At 46.0% G+C, this 26406-nt stretch overlaps 1 protein-coding gene across 1 annotated transcript in view; it reads left to right on the plus strand.

Moving 5' to 3' along the window:
* LOC127648140 (transcriptional regulatory protein AlgP-like) overlaps window positions 1-24119 on the plus strand; it is a 26737-nt gene extending 2618 nt beyond the window's left edge. Inside the window, exons 4-6 of the mRNA XM_052132737.1 lie at window positions 19156-19249; window positions 19336-19439; window positions 23782-24119. Of these exons, the coding sequence (XP_051988697.1) occupies window positions 19156-19249; window positions 19336-19439; window positions 23782-24029 (446 nt within the window). The 3' untranslated portion in view covers window positions 24030-24119. The remainder of the gene's footprint in view (window positions 1-19155; window positions 19250-19335; window positions 19440-23781) is intronic.
* The last annotated feature ends 2287 nt before the right edge of the window (window positions 24120-26406 follow it).

Below are 26406 nucleotides of genomic sequence, written 5' to 3' on the forward strand. Positions count from 1 at the left end.
TTACTGTTACGATCCCTTGTTGTCCGTCCCGTGTTTTCCGTTTCACTTATCACGTTCCGTGTCACGATCCCTTGTTGTCTGTACTGTGTTTTCTGTTTCACTCATCACCGCCGTCTCTGTGTTAAACTATGGATCCAGCGGTCCAATGAGCGAACTTCCGGCTGCTCAGTCTAAAACAAGGGGACCGACCGGTGGAGGACCACATTGGCGACTTTCTCGAGCTGGCTAACGTCTCTGACTTCCCGGACTCTGCCCTGGTGGTCTTCTTCAGGGGCAACCTGAACACCTCACTGAGGGAGCGGTTGCCACTGGCAACGCACGAGTGGACTCTCTGCAGCTTCGTGGAGGTGACTTTGCGGGTCTGCGGCTCGCCGTTAACCGTGGGCGTCACTGAGGAGGACCCTACCTCTCCTCCCTCAGTGGTGACTCTCCAGTCACCCATGGCGCTTCCTGTCACGCCAGTCCCACCTGTCAGCGAGCTCACCCCCACGCAAGTCGCCTTCCACGAGCCAGCGCGGTCCACTTCGTCTGCCCGGAGGAGGAAGAGAAGACGGGCTTCCGCCTCCCGGCCCACGCCAGCCCCGGTCTGCGAGCCAGAGCCCACACCAGCCCCGGTCTGCAAGCCAGAGCCCACGGTCAGCGAGCCAGAGCCCACGCCAGCCACGGTCAGCGAGCCAGAGCCCACTCCAGCCACGGCCAGTGAGCCTGAGGCCACGCCAACCACGAACAGCGTTCCAGCGTTGTCAGCCTCATCCGTCCGGAGGAAGAGGAGAAAGGGAAGGGTCTCTTCTCCCCAACCTCCGTCTACCGCAACTCTGTCCCCAGAACCCCCCGTGGCTCTGCCCTCAGCGTCCAGCGAACCCAAGCTCGCGCATACCATGGTCAACCAGCCAATGCCTGTAGCCTCAGACGTCAGTGAGCCAGTGCCGACAGCCTCAAACGTCAGTGAGCCAGTGCCTGTAGCCTCAGATGTCAGTGAGCCAGCGCCCGTAGCCTCGACCGTCCCTGAGCCAGCACCTGTAGCCTCGACCGTCCCTGAGTCAGCGCCTGTAGCCGCGACCGCCCCTGAGCCAGCGCCAGTGGCCATGACCGTCCAAGAGCCAGCTTCTCTCGAGTCTTCCAGGGCTCCTCCTCTCGAGCCTTCCAGGGCTCCGCCTCTAAAGTCTCTCAAGTCTCTCGAGTCTTCCAGGGCTCCTCCTCTCAGGCCTCCCAGGGCCCCACCTCTCAAGTCTCTTAAGTCTTCCAGGGCTCCTCCTCTCGGGCCTCCCAGGGCCCCGCCTCTCGAGGCACTCAGGGCTCCGCCTCTCGAGCCTCTCGAGCCACTCAGAGCTCCACCTCTCGAGCCACTCACGGCTCCGCCTCTCGAGCCTCCTACGGCTCCGCCTCCCGAGTCTCTCAGGGCATCGCCTCCCGAGTCTCCTGAGCCTCCTACGGCTCCGCCTCCCGAGGCTCTGCCTCCTGAGCCTCCCGAGCCTCCCTCAGCTCCGCCCTCTGAGCCTTCTTCGCCCTCGCCTCCTTCGGCTCCGCCTCCTGAACCTCCTTCAGCTCCACCTCCTGAGCCTCCCTCGGCTCCGCCTCCGAAGCCTCCTTCGGCTCCGTCTTCAGAGCCTTCTTCGCCCTCACCTCCCTCGGCTCCGCCTCCTGAACCTCCCTTTGGTTCCGCCAACCACGACTCCGCCTCCGAAGCCTCCCTCGGCACCGCCTTCTGAGCCTTCTTCGCCCTCGCCTCCTTCGGCTCCGCCTCCTGAACCCCCTTCAGCTCCACCTCCTGAGCCTCCCTTGGCTCCGCCTCCGAAGCCTCCTTCGGCTCCGTCTTCAGAGCCTTCTTCGCCCTCACCTCCCTCGGCTCCGCCTCTGGAGCCTCCTTCAGCTCCATCTCCTGAGCCCCCCTCGGCTCCGCCTCCAGTGGCTCCCTCAGCTCCGCCTTCTGAGCCTTCTTCGCCCTCGCCTTCTTCGCCCTCGCCTCCCTCGGCTCCGCCTCCTGAACCTCCCTCGGCTCCTCCACCTGAGCCTCCTTCAGCTCCACCTCCTGAGCCCCCCTCGGCTCCGCCTCCAGTAGCTCCCTCAGCTCCGCCTTCTGACCCTTCTTCGCTATCACCTCCCTCGGCTCTGCCTCCAGAGCCTCCCTCGGCTCCACCTCCCAAGCCTCCCTCGGCTCCGCCTACGCCTTCCACTGCGCCTCCTCCCAAGCCTTCTACGGCTCCGCCTACGCCGTCAACGGCGTCGCCTCGCAAGCCTTCTACGGCCCCGCCTCCGAAGTCCTCCTTGGCTCCGCCCACCACGGTTCCGCCTCCTGACCCACCCAAGGCCCTACCACCTGAGTCTGCCACGGCTCAGCCTGCCTCTGCACCGCCCCCCGTGTTTCCCACGGCACTGCCTGCCTCTGCGCCGCCCACAGTGTACCCCACAGCTCCGCCTCCCTCTGCGCCGCCGCCCAGGTCTACGACTGCGCCGCCTCAGAAGTCTTCCGCGGCTCCGCCAGCTTCCCCAGAGGTCACTCCTCCTCCCAGGCCCCCTGGACCGGCCCTACATAAGAGAAGTAAAGTCAAACCAAGTCATAAAACCTCAAACCTCGTCAAATAGGCGGTCAGTAGCCCATTAGGATATGGGAACGTGTCGGAGGGTCCCTGTATCCTGCGCGCCAGCCTCAGAAAAATTTTCGGGGCCCCGGGGCGGGCGCCCGTTCGTTCGGGGGGTCCGACGGGGAAGGTCTTTGATGCGGAGGACCGCCTCGGGCGCAGAAGACCCCCGCCACGGGCGTTTAAAGGAAGACCCCCGAATATAGCCTCTCCAGTGCAGTTCAGCCTTTACCCACGTGAGGGCGGCCTCACGTCCCACCTCTGGCTCGAATGAATGGGCGCCTTCTCCATTCATATCGATGGCAACCGGGCGCCTCTCGGGGCAGGGCTCTCCCTCTTTCCATTTGTTGCAATGTGTTCTTTTAATGGGGGAGTGGGACGCAATGCCCCCTGAAGACCCCCATGGACCCCTGTGCCACCCTGGGGGGGGGGTGGGGTTGTCCACGGACCCATTATCCTCCCCCTGACCCACTATTTTACCCAAACTGACCAGTGAGACCCCCTGACCACCCTGGGGGGGCGGGGTTGTCCACAGACCCATTATCATCCCCCTGACCCACTATTTTACCCAAACTGAGTCAACCAACAGACTATCTATCCATTAGCATTTGATTGTATAGCTGTATGTCCACCAACAGACTAACTGCCCATTCATTTGACTGTAAGTGGGACTACCCACGTACAATTTATTCAAAAAGCTATCTGCCCATTAGCAATTGATTGTATAGCTGTATGTCCACCAACAGACTAACTGTCCATTCATTTGACTGTAAGTGGGACCACCCACGTACAATTTATTCAACAGGCTATCTGCCCATTAGCAATTGATTGTATAGCTGTATGTCCATCAACAGCCTAACTGCCCATTCATTTGACTGTAAGTGGGACTACCCATGTACAATTTATTCAACAGGCTATCTGCCCATTAGCAATTGATTGTATAGCTGTATGTCCACCAACAGCCTAACTGCCCATTCATTTGACTGTAAATGGGACTACCCACGTACAATTTATTCAACAGGCTATCTGCCCATTAGCAATTGATTGTATAGATATATGTCCTCCAATAGACCACTGTCCATTCATTTGACTGTATATGGGACTACACACATGCAATTGGATGAAATCATTGATTTGATCCAGAAGTTATAAAAATGCAGTACACCAAGTGATGATTTTGGGTCCATTAAACTGATTGGAAGTGGGTAGTCCCACTTCCAATCAAAGTAATGGGCTAAAAGGATAGACAGACAGACAGACAGATAGACAGATAGACAAACATCCTACAAATAGATACATACATACATAGACTGGACATATTGAGAACTGCACTGTGCAAAAGTGCTAAAAAGTGGAATTCTTAGCAAAGAATCACAGACAGGGATTGCTGAGATCCCACATACAATTTGTCACATTAAATAGATTGGAATTGGGACTACCCACATTAAATTTGTGGGATGTGCATATCTCAGCTCTAGGCAGACTTGGGAAGCTGAAACTTGTATTCCTGTTCATCTCCAAGCCTCCTCTTTCTATGGTATAAATTTCATTAAGATCGGAGGATGTTGAAAATTTCGTGCATACCCCTGCATGCAAATTTCGACTTACTCAGATTTTCTTGAAACTCACAAGATAGGAAGAGGAGGCTTGGAGAAGCACAGAAAAAAAGTTTGAGCACACTAAGTCTGTCCAGAGCTGAGATCTGGACATCCCACATGCAATTTATTTGCATTGTCTGAAATCATCACTTTTTGGACATGGTTTTTTTTAACTCCTGGATCAAATTTTTGACATATAATCACATTTAGTGACTGTAGGACTCCCCCTGAACAACATAAGCCCTTCAAAACATCAAAATTCCACTGACCACGAAACCTTCATTTCTGTGAATGGGTCAAATTGGAGTTGGGATGTGCATATCTCAGCTCTGGAGAGAATTGGGAAGCTGAAACTTGTATTTCTGTTGTTCTCCAAGCCACCTCTATGTATGGTATAAATTTCATTAAGATCGGAGGATGTCGAAAATTTCGTGCGTGCCCCTTTAAGGATTTGTGCGCGCAAATTTCGACTTCCTCGAATTTTCTTGAAACTCACAACATAGAAAGAGGAGGCTGAGATTAGGTCAGAAACACAAGTTTCAGCTTCCTAAGTCAATCCAGAGTTGAGATCTGGACATCCCACGTACAATTATTCCCATTTGGAGAAATAAAGGTTTCGTGGCCAGTGAAATTTTTTTGTTTTGAAGGGCTCAGGTTGATCAGGGGGCTTCACTAATTCACCTAAATGTGATTATACATCATAAATGTTATCCTGGAGCTATAAAAACGCAGTACACCAAGTGACGATTTCAGCCAATGCAAATAAATGGCATTTGGGTACACCCACTTCCAATCAATTGAATGGGTCAAAACTCATCACTTGGTGGACTTCATTTTTATAACTCCAGGATCATTTTTATAACTCCAGGATCACATTTTTGACTTAAAATCACATTTAGGTGACTCTGTGAAGCCCCCTGAAACACATAAGCCCTTCAAATTTGTGTATTCTGTACATAATACACAAATACAACATGTTTATGCAATTTACAACTCATAAACATGCATCATTTGCCTAAAAAAATTAAGTGTCCATAAGCATTTTGTCCTATGGAGTCTCAACAGCAGGTTTATGTGCTATTCATTTGAAACACTTAACATTTACATGCAGTTCTCTTACGAGAGGTTCTCTCGTATTGCGTAAGCTAGCTTACGCTACGGGAAAGATTCATCTTTTCTGAGATACTGAAGCCAAAAAATTATCCTTAATTTTTGTATCCATTGTCAACGCAGTGCGGCAGCTGCAGACCTTGAGCGGGCTAGCTAGCGAGATCATAGGTTGCTCTGCGGCAACTGCTGCAGCCTATAGACGAGCTTGGGCGAACTCGCATCCAATGAGAGGCGTCCGCGCTCTCACTGCATCAAAGCCCGCCAAAATGGGCGTGACTTGAGTGCATATAAGCGTAGTTCGTAGGCTGGAACCCTGATTTTCATCTCTTCAGCGAAGCTCTTCGCATCGCTGACCTGGAAGCCGCGTCGCCGTTCGAGGGGCATCAAGCAAGCGTGGACAGCGCTAGAAGAAGCCGGCCGTCTCAGCCACCTTCAGCCATCCTGCGAAGCTACGCCATCCGACGATGTATCCTTTTATTCAGCAAGCTAGTTCTCACGAACTATTCACAAAAGAGTACGAAGCGTCTTTTTCAAGATGCCTCGCTCCACTTGCGCCTCATGTCGCGCCCTTCTCAGCACAGGAGACCGCCACATCATCTGCGCTCTCTGCCTGGGACTGGGGCACGCAGAGCTCACCCTCACTGAGGGCGGATGCGATTTCTGTGAGGAGCTACCGATGTCGACCCTCGCGGGCTCGACTCGAGCGCTCAAAGCAGAAACCGCCGCACCGCCTTACCTTCAGCAGCGCAGGAAGAAGCGCCGCTCACAAAGGCTGCCGGAAACTGTGGTTGAAGCGACTGCCTCGCCGAGCCTTTCCCTCGAGCATCGCTTTCACCCTCCCGCCCTCGGACGCCAGCGCAGTTGCCGCCGAGCGGCCGCACTGCTGCCATCTCAGATGACGAGGCAGAGGATAAGGGCCGCTGTTCCATCATGGCTTCGGACAGCGAGGAGTGGTCAGGCTCCCAAGCCTCCTCCTCGGCCCAGGAATCCAGAAGGACCAGCGCCGAGTCGAAGGGAGTTAACACGCCTCCTCACACAGGCCGTCGACCGCCTCGGGCTCGAGTGGTCACCGCCCCTGAGCAGGCACCCAACAGACTCGACGGCTGCTTTCTTCAAAGCCATCGCCGCTCTACACCCGCGGCCGGGCCGCTCCCTTCCTGCCGGAATTACACACGGAGCTTGCAAAGTCGTGGAACGCTCCTTTTCAGCCAGGTCCCGTTCCCACGTCTCCACCTCTCTCGCGTCGGTGGACGGCGCCACTGAGAGAGGCTACTCCTCCATCCCTCCGGTCGAGGACTCGGTAGCAGCACACCTTTGTCCGCCCTCCGCGAGATGGCGTTCCAAGCCTGTGCTCCCGTCTAAGGCCTGCAGAACGACTTCCGCCTATGTTGGCCGCGCCTATTCCGCCGCCCGGCCAAGCGCATCTGCTCTGCACTCAATGGCCGTTTTACAGATCCTACAAGCAGACCTTCTTCGGGAGTGGGATGAGAAAGGCAGGCACCCAGAGGCTGTTACTGATCTACGAAGCGCGACAGACCTCGCCCTTCGTGCTACCAAAGCTGCAGCCCAAGCTCTAGGGAAGTGCATGGCCTCGCTGACTGTGACCGAGAGACACTTGTGGCTAACACTAGCCGACATGGGAGAAGCAGAGCGCTCCACGTTCCTCAACGCACCGCTCTCTCCGACCGGGCTCTTCGGCGCCGCGGTGAGTGGCATTGTTGACCGCTTCTCAGAAGTCCAGAAAGCCACCCAAGCCATGAACCTCTTCCTGCCGCGTCGCGCTAGCTCCTCTGCAGGCCGCTCACGTGATCAGCCTCCTGCACGAGCCTGTTCACAGCGCCCAGTTCAACAAACTCAGACTTCTCAGCGTCGACAGGGCGGCCGCCCTCGATCGCGCTCAGACAGCCGCCGCAGACTGCCACCCCCCCGCGGGCCTCGTCTTAAGGTAACGCTGAAACCCGAGCAGCCGAAGTCTTCCTAACTGTGTTGAACAAACGACGGCTCAGTCCCGCCGTGGCCGGACCACCGTCAAAGCTTCGCCCCCTGTCAGTCCCCTTCTCTCAGGCTACTGCAGTGGTGAATTTAGCAGCCAACAAGCCGGTGACACTGCCCGCTTGCCTGCACTCAAACGCCGTTTTCACGGCGGCCCAAATAAATCTTGTAAAGAGCAAACATGTCTTATGTGTAGAAACTGTGCCCACAATCCAGTGTTCACCTCTACACACAAGCACTGCATGTCTCGTGTCCCCACCAGAGCACGCTCACATAAAGCGGTTACGAACCGCTCGAGCGCTAGAGTCAATAAATGCGCCCACGAATACGTGCGCGCGCCCATTCTCTGCCCGCTCTGTTACACGGCCAGCAAACATTCCTCTGTGTGTAAGTCCCGTGCCCATGACTATGCTTGCGCATCAGGTAACAGATGTGACTCTTTCCCCATTCATTCCAATCGGAAGTCACTCACAGAACAGCCTGTTCATGCTGTCTGCGAGCAATCATGCATAAACACACTAAACGGCTCACACATTTTGTTCAGCTCTGTGTGCGGCAATCAGAGCGAATTGGCCATTCACTCTCTAGCGTTACGCTTCAAAGCGTGGGAAGCTATTCCAGGGATATCCAAGTGGGTGTTAAGCACAATACAACAGGGCTATTTGCTACAGTTCGATCGCCGCCCTCCTCGCTTCAGAGCTGGCTCGAAACCACTGTGAACACGGAAGCACCGTGCATGCTTCGTTCAGAAATAGCAAGCCTTCTGTGCAAAAGGGCCATAGAGAAAGTGCCACCCTCTCTGAGCTGAGTCGGGGCTTTACAGCCGTTATTTTCTTGTTCCCAAGAAAGACGGCGGCCTCAGACCCATATTAGATCTCAGGGTTTTGAACAAGGTGCTTGCAAAAGACCGTTCAAAATGCTTACAATCAGGAAACTCCTCGCGCATGATGCGCCAGGGGACTGGTTTATTTCTCTCGATCTGAAAGATGCATACTTTCAGATTCAGATAAATCCCCATCACAGGCCATTCTTGAGATTCGCCGACGGCCAGGTTTATCAATACACCGTCCTTCCGTTCGGCCTGTCCTTAGCACCCCGTACTTTCACGAAGTACATGGATGCGGCGCTCGCACCCCTGCGGAGACAGGGTTTGCGAATTTTGAACTATTTGGACGACTGGCTGATTATGGCACAGTCACATATGGAGCTTCTGTCTCACAGAGCAGTTCTCCTCAGCCATCTGAACAGTTTGGGTCTTGCAGTCAATTGGACCAAGAGCTCACTACAGCCCAGTCAGACAATTTCCTTCCTTGGAATAGAACTAGACTCCGTGGCAATGACGGCTCAGCTTATCTACACAGCGGCGCCGTGTTCAGCGACTAGCCGCATCTTTTCAGATGAACAGCCTCACGCCTTTGAAGAAATTCCAGAGAGTGCTAGGTTACATGGCCTCAGCCGCAGTAGTACTTCAGCTGGGTTTACTGCACATGCGCCCGCTTCAGCATTGGCTAAACACCCGCGCCTCTCGCCGGGCTTGGGCCACAGGCCGCCAGCCCATCAAGGTGACTCAGACCTGTATTTCAGCTCTGCAGCCCTGGACATTGGCCGAATGGTATCAGCGGGGAGTGACAATGGGAGCTGTATCTCGCCGAAAGTCATCTCGACAGACGCCGTCCAACACGGGTTGGGGCGCGGTCTGCGAGGGCTCTCCGGTTTTCGGCCTATGGTCAGTTCAGGAAAAGCTCCTTCACATAAATTGTCTGGAAATGATAGCGGTCGAGTACGCCGCGTGCGCTTTCTCCCGGTCATTCAGGGTCACCACGTCCTGGTCCGTTCGGACAACAGATCTGTGGTATCCTACCTAAACCGTCAGGGCGGTGACAGATCCAGGAACCTATTTCATCTGATCGAAACGCATACTGAGTTGGTCCCAGTGCCACCTGCGCTCGCTGAGGGCGACGCACGTGCCAGGCCACCTGAACGACGGCCCGGACAGACTGTCCAGAGACAATATTCCCCAGGGGAATGGTCCCTGCACGCTCAAACAGTCCAGACGTTATGGCACCTATTCGGCAGAGCAGAGACAGACCTCTTTGCGTCCAAAGAGAACTCTCACTGCCCAATATTTTTCTCGAAGCGAGGACGCGCTGGCCCAGGACTGGCCCAGACGCCCGCTTTACGCCTTCCCTCCCGTCTCGCTATTGCCACAGGTAATGCAGAGGATCAGGGAAACGCGTCACTCGGTGCTCCTCATAGCCCCGCGTTGGGAGAATCAGACATGGTTCCCGGAGCTTACGCAGCTGTCACTGACAGCGCCGTGGCCCATCCCAGTGAGAGCAGATCTCCTCTCTCAAGCTCGCGGCACAATCTGGCATCCCCACCCAGAGCGCTGGGCGCTGCATGCGTGGCTGATCAACGACTACCCGTCGCTCTGCCAGGAGTAATAAACACCATCATACACGCTAGAGCCCCTTCCACGAGAAGACTCTATGCGTCAAAATGGTCTGTGTTCTCAAAATGGTGCACCGACAGAGACCTGGTCATCGCTGCTCGTATTTCTACAAGAGCTGCTGGATAAGGGCAGATCCCCATCCACGCTCAAAGTGTATGTGGCGGCCGTTGCGGCGTTCGCTGAACCCCTGCACGGCCAGTCATGGGGTAAAAACGAGCTGGTCATCCGCTTCCTCAGGGGAGCTAGAAGGATGAACCCCCCGCGCCCCCAATCGGTTCCTATCTGGGATATTTCTATAGTTCTCGAAACTATGAAAGCCCCCCTTTCGAACCACTTCAATCCGTGGATTTGAAATACCTTTCACTCAAAACCGTTTTTCTGACTGCCCTGTCATCAGTCAAACGTGTGGGAGACCTTCACGCGCTGTCTGTCAGCGCTGCGTTTCTTGAGTTTGGACCAAGTGACTCCAAGGTCATTTTAAAGCCTAGACACGGCTATGTTCCCAAGATGATCGGTACTCCTTTCAGAGCACAGGTCATTTCCCTATCGGCGCTGCCAGCACCCGATAGCGAATGCGACGCCAATCTCCTTTGCCCAGTCAGAGCACTGAGATTGTATACTGCGCGCTCCGCCGCTTTCAGACGCTCTGAGCAGCTTTTCGTTTCGTTCGGAGGGCGCACCAAAGGTCTCGCCGCCTCGAAACAGACACTGTCTAGATGGATAGTGGACGCTATTGCTGCTGCATACGCGTCAAAAGACCTGCCATGCCCGTTGGGCATTAGGGCTCACTCCACTAGAGGCATGGCATCCTCGTGGGCATGGTCCAGCGGGATTTCCATTCACGACATATGTGTGGCAGCGGGATGGACTTCCCCCTCCACCTTTGTCAGATTTTACAATATGGAAGTGCCCGCTCTGCAGGCAAAACTACTAGCGGTTTAATACGCTACAGCTCCCCTGGTGAGCTGCACTGATGGGACACATTCCACACAAGACCGGCACCGCCGCTCTGTTGTTCCCTTCCCACTATGTGCTTATGTATTACACAATCAATGACCCGCATTCTTGCCGGCCAAATATTATTTCCCCACTCATAAGGGCTCCCCCGGGTCCCCCTTAATTCCCTGGGGCTCATACAGTGGATGCTTGGCGCGCACGGCGTTGACAAGCATCCACTCGTCTATAGGCTGCAGCAGTTGCCGCAGAGCAACCTATGAGCTCGCTAGCTAGCCCGCTCAAGGTCTGCAGCTGCCGCACTGCGTTGACAATGGATACAAAAATTAAGGATAATTTTTTGGCTTCAATATCTCAGAAAAGATGAATCTTTCCCGTAGCGTAAGCTAGCTTACGCAATACTCGTTCCCTCATCTAGAGAGAACCGAGGTTACGTTAGGTAACCGATACGTTTTATTGACAACATCCCTTTGGCAGCACTCAGAATACACAATACAACAAGTTGATGCAACTATCAACTCATAAACATGCACAATTAGCTTCAGAGTGAGAGTCAAAGGTCAATGATTAATCATTACCATTGTAATTGTCTTATAGTTGGAGAACCATTGAAACTGGCTTGAAAATGGAGATGGGGGAGGGGATCCAAATACAAGCCAAAACATGCAATTGAGGTTGTAGTGGGGGGAAACAGTATGCTTTACTATGTTCCTTTATGAAATAGTACTCAACTCAGCCTAATATAACAAGCTGATTCAACTATCAACTCATAAACATGCACAATGAGCATAAAAAACGAATTCCCACGAGCCATGCATTTGGTGCTATTCAAACCAGTTGGAAGTGGGCACTTCCTGTATGATTCGGTGAAAAAAGCCTTGAATCATATGCCAGCAACTTCAGCCGTCGAGTACTCCTTCCTGGAGCCTTCATATACAACATGTAACGAATTCAAGTCCCTCGGTGTTAAGCAAGTACTTTAAAAAAAATCAAGAAAAATATTCCTGAAAAATGATTGTCACATTACACACATTAGTCAGTCAATGAAGCACTTAACAAAGTCATTCAGACTTGAACCTTTTCACAGTGACTAAGGGGCCCCTGAGAAGCTACAGATTTACATTTAGAGCCATTTGGACCTTTCCAAGTCATGTCCACGGTCCCGCTGTGAAAATGAATGGTACAAATTGTAAGTGGGATTGCTCTTCCCGATGTCCCAAAGACCCCAGATTTCGCACAGTGACACGTCAAGGGCCCCTTATCGACATACTAAGAGGACTAAGGCCTAGGGTGCAAAAAAGTATTTTTCATTAATTTCAACAGATCTCTCTGCCTGTCACAGGAATCAATGAGACAGGCTTCATTTTGGGCCTGTGTGCGACAGTCCGTTCATCGGAGCCTTTAATACTCAGCAATCCCCCAGGGCTTCCAAACTCTAGGACCTGACTCGGGGGTCCCTAGCGATCAAATATCTCAAATTTTGAGGTCCTGCGACCTCGGGAACCCCCTTTTCTAGACGTCCCACTATCCCTTTCAATCAATGCATTTTTCACAATGTGTTTGTGGACAACGTCCCTAAATGGGCCAAATGAATGGAAAATAAGGTCAAAAGGTCACGAGACTCTCCACGCTGTCTAAGGGCACCCCGACGATGCGCATATGTCGATTTCAAGTCGTTCGGACCTTTCTGAGCCCCGTCCTCCAACCCGTTGTAGAAAACGAATGAAACAAATTGCACGTGGGCTTTTTCTAGAAAGGTCCCCCAGCCCCCAAATTTCACATGGCGGTAGCCTGACGCCCCCCGAAAGACATACCGAGAGCACGTGGCTCTAGAAAAAAGGAAACTTTTTTTGGGGAGTTTGTGCAAGATTCTCTCAAAATCCTTTTGCACTTAAAGCTTGAAAGAGCCTCTTGAAGGATGAGAGGCCACTAGGGTTAGGGTTTGAATATAAGCTCAGGAAGGTTCTAGAGACCCCAAGTTTTGGTTCCTGATTCGGTGGGGACCGGACGCCATGGATCGGGAGTTTCGAGAGCCTGCGACCTTTTGACCCCTCTTTTCCAGACGTCCCACTATCCCTTTGAATCGATGCATTTTTCACAACATTTTTGTGGACAACGTCCCTAAATGGGCCAAATGAATGGAAAATAAGGTCAAAAGGTCACGAGACTCTCCACGCTGTCTAAGGGCACCCCGACGATGCGCATATGTCGATTTTGAGTCGTTCGGACCTTTCTAAGCCCCGTCCGCCAACCCGTTGCAGACAATGAATGAAACAAATAGTCTGTGGGCTTTTTCTAGAAAGGTCCCCCAGCCCCCAAATTTCACACGGCGGTAGCCTGACATCCCCCAAAACACATACCGAGAGCACGTGGCTCTAGAAAAAAGGAAAAGTTTTTTTGGGGAGTTTGTGCAAGATTCCCTCAAAATCCTTTTGCACTTAACCCTCTGGGGTCTGAGGGTGTTTTGGGCCCTGGAGAAGTTTTGACATGCCTTGACATTTGTGCTTTTTTCAGTTGCTTAAAAACATATTAATGGCTTAAGTCTGATAACACTATATTCAGCACAAACTGGGCTACAATAATATGTGACCAACATGTATGTACAGGTTTGTATTTTTGAGAAAATAACGTTTATGCGTGGTTTTTGAAAAAATTAAAATTTTAAGTCACTGAAATAAGGTCATATAACACATACTAAACATTTGTCCTCAAGACTTTTGAGAACTGGATCTTGTAGCCTAGAGTTTTTGCTACAAAATGATGTGAAAAATCATCCTGATCACTCATTCATACAAAACAATATAGTCACTTAACTTTTGTAAGACAATTTTAGTGCTGAATGGTAATATGCGAGGAGGCGTGAACTATCATGAATATTTATGTGATTCACACCTGAGGACACAAAGACCACTCCTCTGGGCCTATCAATGAGGAATGTGACAAAGAGAATGAATGTGAGGAGATTTAATGATCAAAATCAAGTTTTAAGTTAAAAGAAGTAATCTGACTATATATTTTCTTTACATAAAGACTTTACTTAATTTTAGACCTACACTACCATTAAAATAAGTCTCTTCTGCTCACCAAGACTGCATTTATTTGATCCAAAATACATATGATAATATGCTGATTTTCTAATATGGGCATATTTAAAGTGTATTTTACTCATTTAACCTGAACACATATTTGCAAGCACAAGCATTGTTGATGATAACGAGGCAGCATAAACACATTAAAATATAATCTAACATTCATATTATTTTTATATCATATTACATATCATATTTATATCATACAGCATACAATGTAAATAACAACATTTACCTGTAACTAAAACTTGCCTATTAGGACATGTCAATACTTTGAATCCTGTCTGGAAACAGTCACACTAGTAAAATATGTACATGTTTATATAAAATAGCATGTCAGCTAATGAAAACTAAATTACTTGCTTGTCTGAAATTGTATCCTCTGCTGGATCAAGTCTCTCTTCAAAATACAAATGTTCATCTGAGTCCCGCTCTTCTGAAAAATGTTAACTCATCCTTACATCCAGGAGTATCATTACAAACATGCAGAAAAGTTGAGTTGTGTTGACATCAAATCTCGCAGTCGGGGGCGTTTACCATTTGCCTCGATCGCCTCAGCACATTAGCGTATGAATGGCGCGCTCTGCTGGTGGGTGTGATCACATTACAGATAATGAAGCTGAGCCAGGAAAACCGTACATCGCTTTGTTTTATACAGATTACATTGCAGGATAATATTTGTTTTAAATTTGAATTGTTTTATTTAAAAGTAGACATTTTAACCTGTTAAGCTGCAACCCCACTTTTGAAAAATCCCCAGAAATGGCATACCAAACTGAAACAGATACAGTTCATAAACCATTTGTTCTAAAAGCACAAGTATGATCCCATTTGAAAGCTGACACCTGGCAGTTTATTGTAAATGTAGAATTAATTATTGTCATAATGAAAAAAAATAGTTATAAATAGCTTCAAAGTTTTGTCAAGTTATTAGAAATGTATTTTTATGAAATATTTTCATGAAAATAAAATTGAAGTTGGCATTGCAGCAATCTAGAAATGCACTGCAGCTAAAGCCACACGCCTGACCATGTTATATTTAAAATCTGAAGATGACAAGTCTAAAACTCTGTATTTAGTTAAATGTTTTTCAAGCTCATGTCATACGACTTTATTTTGATTAGACTCTAAAATGCAAACTGATGTTTATTGTCATGTTCTAAGCATCTATTCAGTCTATTGTCTCTGTTTATTTATGTGGTGTAAACGATCTCCATTCAGTCTCAGTCTCCCCTGCACACATTCACACCTCTCCAGCCTGGTTATGGCTCTAAATATGCTTTTCTTTTGTCTGCATTATAATTACTAACGACTGGCTATTCACACTGTTTCAATCCCTAATCTCTTTTAGGGAAAGTTCTCAAAGTTCTCACCTTACATTTTAAACTATATAAAATGACCTTCTTGAAAAAAGAAACATTTCAGCAAGCAGTCCTATTTAAAAATATTAATAAAAATAACAGCTAGGTAGTAGGTGCACCAAGCTAGCTATCATATTAGCTTAGCACACCATCAATACACGACAATTTATGAGATTAAAACCATGTTTGTGCTCTAAAACTTACTTTATAGCACAAGTCGAGTGTTTTAAAAACCTTTTGTGCTCTGATTTGGCTTCAGATAAAAAAATCAGACAGAAAATATATTATTTTATAGTATTCTGCACGATGATAAAGTCTATATCGATTAGCATTACATTATCAATATAATCTATTATTATGAAAATACCTGACATGGCTCGAAGAACACAGATAAATCAAATATCATTGCAATCATGTTTATTGTCTTCAAAACATCTTTATCTGCAGTTACAGCAATCTCTGATAGCTTTGTTGTGTCAGGGTCTTCCTGGAATGTCACATGATTATGGCACTTCTTCGTGTGTTCCATATATGGAGTTCCATATACTGTGCACAGAGCGCCGGCGCCCTCAGGCTGCCAGTATGGATTGATAACACAATACATCAGAGTCTCCAGCGCTCATAATGATTACATCGACGCATTTGGGTATATATTCAATAAATATGATTCCTGTCTATATAAATCTGATGTAAACCTATGAGAATCTATCAATATTTCTCCAAATCTGCAAATTTTTGAGATAAAAGACCTGAGGGACGTTGTTTTGTCAAGCGCTGTCATGACGGTCTCACAGGAGTTTTTTTCTGAATGAGAGCGGCTGACGCTCATAATTCATATTAAAGGTATCGACTCATTTTTTTGATTACATAACTCCAGACACAAATTAAGACATAACTGTCACTGTAAGTTTCTCAGAATACAATAGTGGTCAAATACTGAACCTTGAGTCTTATATCTTTTTAATGATGTATAGTTTGTCAAGGTAATAACATTAAATCTGATAGTAACTTTGAACTATTTAAAAAAAAAAAATGCTTCAGAGCGCCAGCGCTCTGGCAACGGTTAACAGCTTTCTTTAGACATATGTTTCATGTTTGTGTGAGAAGAATTCGCGGAGTTTAAGTAAATTTTAATGACGTGTTTCTGAAATATGAACGTGAACACAGAGACTGCTGAAAGCTCAACCTTTTTATTTTATTTATTTAAAGAAAACACAAGGTTTTGATGTTAATATGAGTGTACACAAAAAAAGAAGACCCTCTATAGTTTATAATCATGTATTGATTTTATTTATATGACCATAAATGACGGAGTATTTTAAGTCTATGTTGCTGCTATGTGAAAAAAAACAGCAAAACGTGCCGGCGTGTTTGCTGACCCCAGAGGGTTAAAGCTTGAAAGAGCCTCTTGAAGGATGAGAGGCCACTAGGATTAGGGTTTGAATATAAGCTCAGGAAGGTTCTAGAGACCCCAAACTTTGGTTCCTGATTCGTGGGGACCGGACGCTCGCGGATCGGGAGTTTCGAGAGCCTGCGACCTTTTGACCCCTCTTTTCCAGACGTCCCACTATCCCTTTGAATCAATGCATTTTTCACAACGTTTTTGTGGACAATGTCCCTAAATGGGCCAAATGAATGGAAAATAAGGTCAAAAGGTCACGAAACTCACCACGCTGTCCAAGGACGCCCTGACGACGCGCATATGTCGTTTTTGAGTCGTTTGGACCTTTCACGTGCCCCAAGCGCGTCATATTAAAAGCGCAACTCTCTAGAAAGAAATTTTTTTTCCATTTTGTTTTTGGCTTGAATGCGAGAATCAACCTCACAGGCCTTTTGCTCTCAAAGCCAGAAAGAGCCTCTTGCATGTGCAAAGTCATTTGGGTGTTCATTTAAGGTCTAGAGCTGAAAGAGTGCATTCGGAAAATGTCTAGAGCTTCCAAATTTTAGGCATTGATTTGGGGGCCCCTGGGGCTCCAGAATCCCAAATTTCGAGGTCCTGCGACCTTTTGACCTCTTTTTACAAGAAATCCCACTTGCCCATTGAACCAATCCAATTCTACAGCGGTTTCGTGTATGGGGTTAAAATTGATGCTCAGACCTGGGGGCTTCGAATGCTTCATTGTTGGGCCCTCAGAAACAACATATTAAAAAGGTGTGTCCCTCAGAGTTAAGGAAGTACTTAAAAAAAATCAAGAAAAATATTAGAGGAAAATTATTGTCACATTACACACATTAGTCAGCCAATTAAGCACTTAACGAAGCCAATGGGACTTGAAACTTTGCACACTGACTAGGGGGGTCCCTGTGAAGCTACTGATATCAATTTGGAGTCGTTTGGAGCTTTCGGAGTCGTGTACACGGTCCCGCTGTGAAAATGAATGGTACAAATGGTCAGTGGGACGTGTTCTAACTTTGCACCCTGAGCTCCAACGGACCCCAAATTTCACAGGGTGACACGTCAAAAGCCCCATATCGACATACTAAGAGGACTAAGGTCTAGGATGTAAACAAGCATTTTTCATTATTTTCAACAGATCTCTCTGCCTGCATTTTAGGCCTGTGTGCAATGCTACATTCATCAGAGGTTTTAATACTTAGCAAGCCCCAAGGGCCTCCAAAATTTAGGACCTGGCTCAGGGGACCTTTCGGGGTCGTGTACATGGACCCGCTGTGTAAATACAAGGTACAAATCGTACGTGGGATGTGCTCTAACTTTGCTCCCCGAGCTCCGACGGAGCCGAAATTTCACTCGGTTGCACACCTGGTGCCCCTCTATCACATACTAAGAGGGCAGACACCTCCTGCCATTCTTTTTTTTTCACCTTTAAAATATCCCATTTCGAGGGTGTGGGCGGGCACCCCGGCCACCAAACGCGTTGCCCGTGAAATCCCAGAGCGTAAAAACCTATTTGGGAAAAACAGTTGGTCAGGGGGATGATAATGGGTCCTTGGACAGCCCCGCCCCCCCCGGGTGGTCTGGGGGTCTCATTGGTCACTTTTGGAAAAATAGTAGGTCAGGGGATGATAATGGGTCCGTGGATCAGCCCCGCCTCGGGTGGTCAGGGGTCTCATTGGTCACTTTTGGAAAAATAGTGGGTCAGGGGATGATAATGGGTCCGTGGACAGCCCCGGGTGGTCAGGGGGTCTCATTGGTCACTTTTGGAAAAATAGTGGGTCAGGGGGATGATAATGGGTCTGTGGACAGCCCCGCCCCCCCCCCAGGGTGGTCAGGGGTCTTACTGGTCAGTTTGGGTAAAATAGTGGGTTAGGGGGATGATAATGAGTCCGTGGACAGCCCCGCCCCCCCAGGGTGGTCACTGGTCATTGTGAGTGGTCAGCGGGCAGATAGTGGGACCGTGGGACGCCGGGGGTCTCACCGCAGCTTACAGCACCCCCTATGTGTGTCCGTTCGGGCATGTATTCCTACAGGCTACGTGGAAATTTGGCCGTCCACAGACCGATAGGCTCCATCTGTCCCATGAGATCGTCTACAGCAGGGCGGTACACGGACCTGTAACCGTACAATGGCCGTTGATCTCAATAGACCCTTTTACAGCCCACGTGATCAAATAGTTGCGCGCGCATTTTGGCAACGGAAGTGGTGTTGTTTCCCACTGGCTCTAACGTGTTAGCAACTCCTTGGAGATTGGAGCGAGGACATAATAAAAAATGCTCGCGTCTGCAGCGCCCACTTTATATCAGGTAAGTTTATCTATGTACTCTTGAGTTTAATGGAAAGCATGGTTTACATAATTGATTGTCTGTAGCCTACGGTGTAGTTTATCAATGCAGCTGAAGTTTGATGACCACATGCAGCTAGTTTCATAAGCTGGTGTTGGATTTGGCTAGTAAACAAACTGCGTGTGTGTTATTTGCAGATGAAGCGTTATTGGACTCTAGTAATCCGTTTACATTAGTGATTGTCTGTACGATGTAGAATAATATTCAAATGCAGGTAAAGTTTGATAAACTGGCGGTAGATTTGGCTAGTAAACAAACGTGTGTGTGTTTTATTTGAAGGTGAGGCGTCATTGGACACTAGTAGTCCTGATTATGTGCCTTCTGTGTTTGTGTCCACAAAACCGAGCCAGAACCCCGAAGCAAAGTTGGAGAGGTAAGAATATTTAATTTCCCCCTCTGTTCTATTTAGTTTGTTTTTCTCTCTTGCATAACTGTACATTTCTGCTGTTTTTATTGTAGGTACCATAGGAAAAGGAGGAGAGATGATAGACCTATAACGGCAACAAATCTATGTGTTTCTTTTAAAACTCTGAAACAAGAATGCAGCATGGATCATTGGCCAGGTATGAATATATTTCATCTTAACTGATTGATTGTCAGGGTGTGTGTGTGCTCCAGCCAGGCATACTGCTCTAATTGCATATCTGTATATGAGTACACAGGCCCCTGGATGAGTCAAATGCAGACGAAAAATCTCGCCCTGTGATCAATAAAGTATCTTCTCTTCTATCATGGAAAAGTTTTGAAAAATCATTGCTAAAATGTGTGAGAACCCCCAATTGTGAAATTGTCTGCATTGGTTCCAGCACATGCTAATTTTTCACTTTTCTTTATTAAACATTTCAGAACATTTCCCAGTCCTAAATTTAATCATTCAAACATCAACTCTCAGACATTCCCTACATAACCATGTTGCTGGCTTCCTTTTTATGTGTGCACAGGTGTAGTGAACGTGGTTGCTGCATTTGAAACAGATGATCATTTTTCCAAAATCTGGCCTTTCACAGTATTTGCAGGCTCTCTGTGATACCAAGACAGGGTCATGTCTTCATGTCAGTACTTCAGGCAACACACTCGAGATAAAGAAGTCTTGTGCTTTTGGCAAAGCCTCCTTCAAAAATTCTTCATTTCTTAGGATACGTTGCACAATGAACTCCTTCTTGGACCACAGCACAAAGTCACAATATTTAACATCACACACAAACATGTGAAGTTGACATTGATAGTAGTGTGTGTGTGAATGCTTCAATGCGAATGACTTGTCCAGACAAAACTGCTCATCTTTTGTACATCCTTGAAGGCTATCGCTGTATTTGTAGGGACACTTGATCTCTACCACCCCTTTGCCACAGCAGGTACATCTTGCTATCCCATCTGGTGATGATCCAAGGTGTGGCTCAGAAGGTTTCACTACTAAGCCACATGAGCTGACGCTTAAATCTGGATGGCTTTGGGATATATATGCAGTGTAGGCTTGTCTTGCCTTTTCCTCCATGTTCTTACCCCAGAGCACAGATGGGACATTTAATTCTGTTCTTTTATACTGCATTATATCGTTTAGGTATGTTTTTCTGATCTTGTCAGTTGTGGTCGATTGGTGTAATTTAGTGCTTGTGATTTGACCAGCTCTATAGGTGTACTAGTCCTTTGACTTTGACTGTTGCTGTGTCACAAATTCCAGTTTCTCACATTGATGAGGTTGTAGTGTAGTTTTAAGTCTGTGAAATGTATCCTCACATTTCACCTGCATTTCCTGTGGTGAGAGTTCCCTGAGTGTTACATCAAATAAAGCAGTCAATGGCTCAGGTAAGTCAGGAAGCTCCTCTGAATCAGTGTCAGATGATGCGGTGTCTGTGGCACTATTTTCCAGGCTTGTCAGCACTGCAGCACAGGGGTCCACAACCTGCAGTTCCCGGATGTCATCATCTGTCAACACTGATAATAGAGCAACAAAAAGACACAGTTACTGTGCTGCATAATGTTCACATCAGAGCTTTAAACACACAGGTGTACAATATACAACAAACAAATGTAATTTCTAAAAAATAAGTAACCTGAAGACAAACGCAGACCTATTCAAACCAACGTAAATTATAGTGATAAAAATTAAACTGTGTCTGTAGGCATTTTCATCTCTGGATCACCAAGTTTCACCTTTCTCATGCTACATTATGGTGTCAAAACACTATGGCAATAGGAAGCTTATCAAGGCTGTCAACTATTACATGCCTCTGGGTGTGATACTATTTTTCCTAGCAGATGTTAAAGGTGCTTGAAACTGCCTGTCTAGCCTCTTTGGTTTGTGGAAGCTGATTTTCCTCAATGGAGCTGGTCTGACTTCTTTCCAGCTGATGTCTTTCCACATGCACACTCCAGATGTAACTGCTGCTTTCTCAGTCCTTCCCATCCTAACATAGAGCTCAACTTTGAATAATATTGCAGCTGCATGACTGCAGCATGACCCAAGCCTGAAATTTCACAAAAACATAATAAACTTACTGGCTGATCAATAATGTTATGAACAGGGCTTGAAAGTAACATTTGCTTTCAGCCAAATTTCGTCTCGGACTATGAAGTAAGTAAACATCTGACTTACTACGCGTGTATACGACCTAAGCCTAAACAGGTTTTGAATGTAACTGAATGATATTGGCTGGCTGCTGACATTTTGAACACTGTTGGCACTGTGTATTTCGTGAAAATTGTAGTTTCAAACCCTTGTTATGAGAACATATGAGAATATGTAAAGGAGAGTAGGTTAAGCCTAAGTTAAACCTGAAAGGACAGTAACACTGAGGCATAATTCATCTTTGTATGTCAACTACAAGCCCACAACACCAAATAATAGCCTACTTACCCCGCCATACAGGTGCAGTTCGCCGTGAGGACGTAGTTCTCTCGTTGGTTGATAATAACCCAAGCCTCATACATCGTTGGCTTGTGTCCTTGTCTTTGACTAGGAAGAATTTCTGATTTCAACACACAAAACTCTGAGTCTATGTCATGGTATTTGATGTTCTGTACATGACCACAGACAACGTATTCATAAGGATCCAGTGATTTATATGCTCGTAATTTCTCTCGGGTGTACACGCTCGGTTTCTCAACTAAATACGTATATATATCTGGCCACTGTATATTTGGCCATCTGCTAACGTCTTCTATCCACTCCACTATAGTACACGGATCTGGTAGCCGGATACCATTTGATAAAGTCAACTTTTTGAAATAACTTTCTCTGTCTGTGTTGCTTAATCCGCTCGCGTAGCTTGACACACTGCTGATTCTCGCCATACTTCCTTTGCCAATATGCGCGCGCATACGTTGCCACGTCATCATTGTGTACAAACAGTAAAAGGGTCTATAGGACTTTTTCCACCAACCCTCTAAGTTCCCTTACCTTGCCTTGTGGCCAGCCCCCGGGCCACCCAAACCTGTCCCTGCCCGGTCGATACCTTCCTGGCCTCCTAAACCAGTCCCTACCCAGTGGACGCCCCCCAGGCCACCTGACCCGGTCCCTGTCACATATCCCTATGGACTGCCTGTCGGCCCCCTCGGCCTCCCTGGTCTGCCTGTCTGTCCCTTGTGCCTCCGTGGTCTGTCTCTGTGTCCCTTGTGCCTCCCTGGTCTGTCTCTGTGTCCCTTGTGCCCCCTTTGGTTTGTCTGTTCTCCCCCCTTCTAGCCCCTCTCTCCTTGATTATTTGTTTGTTTTTTCCTTTCTTTTGTTTGCTAGGACCGTCTGGAATCCGGTCCTTTTGAGGGGGGGTTAATGTTACGATCCCTTGTTCTCCGTCCCGTGTTTTCCGTTTCACTTATCACATTCCGTGTCACGATCCCTTGTTGTCTGTACCGTGTTTTCTGTTTCACTCATCACCGCCGTCTCTGTGTTATTGTCCGCACCTGTTTGTTATTTTGTTATCACCATGTCTGTCTATTTAAACCCGCTTGTATTCCCCTTTCCTTTGTCGTTCGTTGACGTTACTTGTTCACTGCTGACTTCTCTCCCTGCTGTTCACCGTTCATGTTCGCTGTCTGCGTGTTCGTCCGAGGATTTCCCTGCTGTTCTTGTTCCCCTCTGTTAACCCGTTCGAGGATCTCCCTACCCTTCATGGATGTTCGCTACCTGCACCCCGTCTGCGTTTAGTCTAGTGTTTTAGTTTCCTTTTCCCATCGTGGACCTTTTATTTGCTCCTGTGTTTGTATTATTATTATAATTTTCTTGTTAATAAAGACCCGCATTTGGATCCTAACCTTCCATCTGCCTTCTCCTGACTCCCCACATCATAACAATTACATTTTTAAACTTATTTATTTTTCTTTAGTGATCGGGAATTTATCCGATCATGAAAAGACACCTTCGGGATTGCAGTCCAATCACACACAATAGATTGAACTTGACAAAGTTGAAATAATTCTGGTGGTTTAAGCCACTTTCACAGATTTAATCCAGTAACTATGGAAGTATATTCATAATTAATACAAAATAAATAAATAATAATAAAAAATATGCTTATTTGAAACATGGTTGTTTAAGCTATGAATATCTTAATTGAAATGATTTTGCACAAAACTCAATCATTAAAAAATTAATAAAAAAATAAACATTCACCTACGTAAGTTCAGATCCAAAACATTTATTTATTTATTTGATTTCATATTTATTATTAGACAGGTTATATAATCATATGATTTAGGAATCACCTTTTAATGTTCATACAAAGCCCTGATGGTCAAAATATGTTGTCATTAAAACGCCTTTTTTCATCCACCCAGGTCATCAGTGTACGGAGGCCTTGCAGTCCAAATGTACTAATGAGACGTTTTCAACTCAGAAACAAGAGAGATGCAAATATGGTAAACTATTGGTGAGACACCATTTTTAAATTTATTTATTTATTTTTGCAGTCAAGAAACCCGCCGCTGCTAAGAAGCCCAAGAGTGCCGCGACTAAGAAACCTGCCGCCAAGAAATCTTCCAAGAAGGCGAAGAAACCAGCAGCCGCTAAAAAGGCAAAGAAAAGACCCAAGAAGGCAAAGAAACCAGCAGCCGCCAAGAAAGCAGCCAAGAGCCCCAAAAAGGCCAAAGTTGTCAAACCCAAAACGGCAAAGGCTAAAGCAGCCAAGCCTAAGAAAGCAGCTCCCAAAAAGAAGTGAATGATCTCCGAGTTTCTTCCTCAAAACGGCTCTTTTAAGAGCCACATTTTTGTATTTTATATATATTTTGTGATGTTTTATACGATTGGTTGTGAGAGGACACAATTATTATGTATATATATATATATATATATATATATATATATATATATATATAAAATATTCAGATAATTAAAATGCATTACATTCTTAATCATTGATAAGACAATACAAAAAGCTTGACTTTAGAATACAATGTATTGTTTACTACCATATTATTGATCATAAGTCAATCATTGACACACAGTTCACTGTAATCCATTTCACAAGTGAATTTGTCAATCAGTTGGAGATTTTTATGAGGGCTTGTTTAAGGACCATCAATTTACACCTGCGACAGACTTTTTTTTTATTTTTTTTTATTAATGCTTAAAAAACTTTTACATCTAGAGCCAAGAGGTATATTAAAACAAACAACAACAAAAAGGAAAATAAATAAATAAACAGTTTAATAAAAATACCAAATTGTTTACATATTTCAATACACTTTACAGCTTTCTTGTTACTCAAATTGGAAATTGTTCTTAGATATTGCTGAACCTCTGAATAAAAAATGAAAACTAATGGTTTATAACCACCATACTTACATTTATGTATACTAAACTTTAAACACTAATAAAACATTTTCAAAACAAAGTTAAAAGCTGGGAATAATATGATCTCTAACAATCTTGCAGAAATCAGACCAAAAACAAGTCGAGTAGGGACAACTCCAAAATAAATGGAAAATGTTTTCCTCCAGCAGACCACAAAATGTACAGAATATATCGACATCACAATTAAATCTCTCTACAAGAAAATAATTTGTGAGGAAGTACTTATAAATAAGATTGAAGGAAATTTCTTTGATTTTATTTGTGATTAAATATTTATGGATAATTTCCAAATTTTGCACCATCTCAATCCAGCGTCAGACATACTTGTGTAGCGTCTCGGGTGCTTTGCATCATAAACATAAAATGTTTAAGTCACTGTTTCAAGTTAAATATAGTTTAATACTCAATCTTTAAACACATCTTGAGATCCCTTAGTTCTCATCTGCGCTCCTTCAAGTGTTTTGAACGTAACGCATGTTTGTGTTGTTCTGCCAACTGAAGTGTTTTCTTCACTGTATAAACTATGCGTTGCTAATTGAACTGAAGTTTCAATTACTGCCCTCTGGAGTAAACAGGTGGTACTACAAGCTTGCATTTCTCAGGAATCTTCCTTATTATGGTCCAGGGGCATTGTGATTAATTGCTTTAATTTTTTTAATGCGTTATTTTTTGTCAAATTAATCGCACTGAATTAACACGTTAAATTGACAGCCCTAATTAAAACATATTTTTTTGCCTGTTCTTAATAAATGAGTGAATTTGTTTTTGTATGATTTTTACGAATTGCTTAATCGAGAGGTGTGGGATTAATGAGAAAACTTTTATAAAATCAATTCTTCTGAATTGAACACTCATAAATACCTGGTTTAAACCAATGTTTACAAAATCATTTAACCATTTTATTTTTGGGAGTGACTAATGGAAAACAGCAATGAAAAGCAGAGTTGAATATTGACATAAAAGACAGATAAGCTAATTCAGCGTCCAAGATTTAAACACATTGTACCATGAAATACCCTCAATCTTCCTTTTAAATCAGAATCACATCAGAAATATAAGTAATATCCCTGATTTTAATGTGAGACTCAAAGAGTCAGTTTCAGTAGCAATAACAGTAGCAGAGGAGCTAGTAACTCTAGTTGGTTTATAAATAAGGGGATAAAGGTTAATATCATGGAAAGTATTTAGCAAGTCAGATATAAAATAGTTAGCCTTATCTAGAAAATACAATTATAATCTGCTAAAGGAAAAAACTTTTTTTTTTTCATTATTTACTGTATATGATCCAAAGTTAATGGCAAATTTTCATTAAAACTATTTGTAAATCCAATTATAACTTCTTGACCATCAAAGATTGAACAAGAAGAAATTTAAATAAATAAACAAACAGAGCCAGCATTACGTAATAATAATAATAATAATAATAATAATAATAATAATAATAATTCCTTACATTTATATAGTGCTTTTCTAGGCACTCAAAGCGCTTTACATAGCATAGGGATGATGCGACGGCAGCCATAGTGCGCCAGAACGCCCACCACACACCATCTATTGGTGGGGAGGAGAGAGTAGAGTGATGTAGCCAATTCAGGGATGGAGATTAATACGAGGGCATGATAGACAGGGGCCAATGGGGGGAATTTGGCCAGGACACCGGGGTTACACCCCTATTCTTTACGAGAAGTGTCCTGGGATTTTTAATGACAACAGAGAGTCAGGACCTCAGTTTAACATCTCAT

The sequence above is a fragment of the Xyrauchen texanus genome, chromosome 1 (assembly GCF_025860055.1).
Source record: "Xyrauchen texanus isolate HMW12.3.18 chromosome 1, RBS_HiC_50CHRs, whole genome shotgun sequence".
NCBI lineage: Eukaryota > Metazoa > Chordata > Actinopteri > Cypriniformes > Catostomidae > Xyrauchen > Xyrauchen texanus.